This window comes from Coenobita brevimanus, chromosome 101, assembly GCF_032717465.1.
Source record: "Coenobita brevimanus isolate Jiangsu-jjx chromosome 101, ASM3271746v2, whole genome shotgun sequence".
NCBI lineage: Eukaryota > Metazoa > Arthropoda > Malacostraca > Decapoda > Coenobitidae > Coenobita > Coenobita brevimanus.
Genome location: NC_137054.1, coordinates 45,129,896 through 45,132,619, shown reverse-complemented (window position 1 = coordinate 45,132,619; position 2,724 = coordinate 45,129,896). Strand labels below are relative to the sequence as shown.

Genomic DNA, 2,724 nt, shown 5'->3' with positions numbered 1-2,724 from the left:
CCCACCACAATACGGTCCTCTTCCTCTCAAGCAGACCCAACGAGGAGGTGATGCAGTGCTGGTGTGACACCACCCAGCCAGACCATAAATTAGGATCAGGGAGGGACTCGCCTTTAGACAGTCCTGCCAGCACCGCGATGTTGGCCACTGTATGCACTAGGGAAAGGATGGCCACTGCATGCTCTTTCAGCTGCTTCCTCCTTGTAGCTCCACAGTGATGTGTCCACTGTATGCAACAGGCAGGAAGTCATGGCCATTGTATGCACTTCGGCTGCAGCCACTCCTGGAACCAGCCCCAAAGGTGATGGCCACTGTACTTACTTCAGCTGGTAAACCCAGAAGAGGCAAACCTGCAGTGGATGGCCAGTGTATGGCACCAGGAAGGAAGGGATGTCATCAGTATGCCCTTCGTCTGCTCACACCTCCTGAGGGAGCAGCTCTAATGGTGACAGCCACTGCATGCACTGGGCAAGAAGTGACAGCCACTGTATGCGCTTTCGGCTGTTGTCTCTAGTGCTCCATGGACCTGCAGTGACAGCCCCTAAAGACACATTATATAGAAGCACTGTGTCACCAGCCACCCTCATCCACAGCTCCCAGAGACTACCCCTTTGGAGGAAGTCCTGGCTCGGCCCACCACCCATCCAGAGGCCAAGTGGGATGCTTCTCTCTCTCTCCTCACAGGTGCAATCCCCCCAGGAGTTGCAGCTAGAGAAGCTGTGGCACGGTCCCATCCCAAGCCTGGGGATCCACACCCTGCAGCTTCTCCACCCCTGGACAATCTGCCCTCTGCCGATGACTCCATGCGTAGAATGGACATCACAGGCAACTCCTGACAGCATCCGACTCCTGCGGAGACTGCAGCCTCCAGACACCTGGCGGCACTTAGGACTCTGGGGCGTGACCTCCCCAGCCCCACCCGGAGAAGACTCTGGTGGCAGGAGCAGGCAGAGGCAAGCACGCCAGGCTGGAGTCCTGTTTGGCCCCAGTCCAGAGGGCCACTTTCTCCCAGTCAAGGCCCCGCCAGGAAAGGTTCTTGTTCCATGCCGACCAGCAGCCCAGGTCCTGTGCAATTTCCCACGGAAAGGCACACCTGACGAGCTACCCTGCCACACCCAAGGCTGGCAATGGGGAGGCGGTGGCTGGACCGGTAGAGAAAGTGTTTGCAGTCCTGTTGGACCCAGGTTGAACTTTAGCTGGGGCAGGGAACAGTTTAAGGATTTGAATCTCATATAAGCAGATTTTCCTGATCTACTGATGACCCGCCGACATGTCAGAAAAGTACCTCCGCTACTACCAATACACCAGTCCTGGTATGAGACAGCCTTAGAATGGTCTAGTTATGGACGGAAAGAAGCACCGAAGTGGCACATGTAGAGAGGTGTATACAGTATGTAGGAGGACTACTGGGCCTTGAGTGCAGGCTGTAAAGCCCATGCCCAGATTCGAATCACATAAAAAAAAAAAAAAAAAAAAAAACTGTAAGCAGCCTCTGTTTCCAGCAGCCTGGGCAAACAGGTTCATCAACCTGACAGTGTCTCCCTTAACATTTATATGTACATCATTGTTGCTGTATTGTAAAGACTGAAATTAAGGCACATACGTGTAAGGTTGGTCAGAAGAGTGAGTGTTCTGTTCCTCTTGTTGTGCATTCTAGTTCCAGTCCTCTAAAGAGAACTCTCGTGCTCAACAGCTAGTGTTCTAAGATTTAGAAGTCAGCCTAAGAACACCCAGGGATAACACTGGCGGCTAGCAGTATTCTTGACCCGACCAGAATACACTGAGGAGGAAACAGTAAGCCTGAGTAACATGGCGGCCAAACCTCTGCATTCAAATGCTAAAGTCTTCGATCCTGAGCAGCATGATATCAATGTATACCTGTCCATGGTTAAGCTTCACCACTGGTCATAGGCCGGAAAACACAGTGGTAACAGGTTGTCACCCTGCCACACCTGGGAGCAAAGCAGTGGTCAAGTATTGTCCCCAGGATCGTCCCGTAATTAACATGGGCAAGTAAATTCACCCAGATCGGGATCCACAGGCCAGTCACCCCATCCTTAGGGAAAGTCGTAAATCTTGTCATGGCTCGACACCTTCACCCTCCGACGGCAACCTGCACGATACATCTTACATTCAGGCCAGGCGACTCGTCACCGCTAAGTCTACCCACAGACTGGACACAGCCACCTGAGCATGAAGTCATTCTTTGATACTCCTGTTGAAGGATCCTCCCTAGCACTCATAAGGAAACATTCCATAATCTTTGACCCAACGGGAGACCCTGACACATATCCAACTTATCCTGTGTCTTCTCCTGCCTTCGCACCACCTGACAACACACACTGGTACAGCGAGTGGAATCCCAATGAATCCTGCACAATCCTCAAAACCACGGACGCCCTCCAGATGCACAGTTTCACTCAACACTACCCAGTAGGGCCAGGGCATGCCCTGCCCCAAAAGGCTACCAGCTAACAAAAATACCAACCAGATTTCCACAGATCCATGGGAATTTTTCTACATGGGACCACCAGTGCCCCATTCACATATGTGGGAACAACTCATAGCTGGCCTGATGGAGACCAGCCACCCAAGACCGCCACACAGTCTCCTCCATCCAATATCACAACACTTCTGCACATATTACATGTACATCCATGTGCATCTCTTCCATCCCCCACCCGACACCCCTCAACCACGCCACACTAACTCCCCCATCTAGCA

General features: G+C 52.4%; 1 protein-coding gene across 1 annotated transcript in view; it reads left to right on the top strand.

The window, feature by feature from the left end:
- LOC145415017 (reelin-like) overlaps positions 1–333 on the top strand; it is a 492,696-nt gene extending 492,363 nt beyond the window's left edge. The window contains exon 40 of the mRNA XM_080284434.1: positions 240–333. Coding sequence (XP_080140560.1) covers positions 240–333 — 94 coding nt within the window. The remainder of the gene's footprint in view (positions 1–239) is intronic.
- Positions 334–2,724: the final 2,391 nt, after the last annotated feature.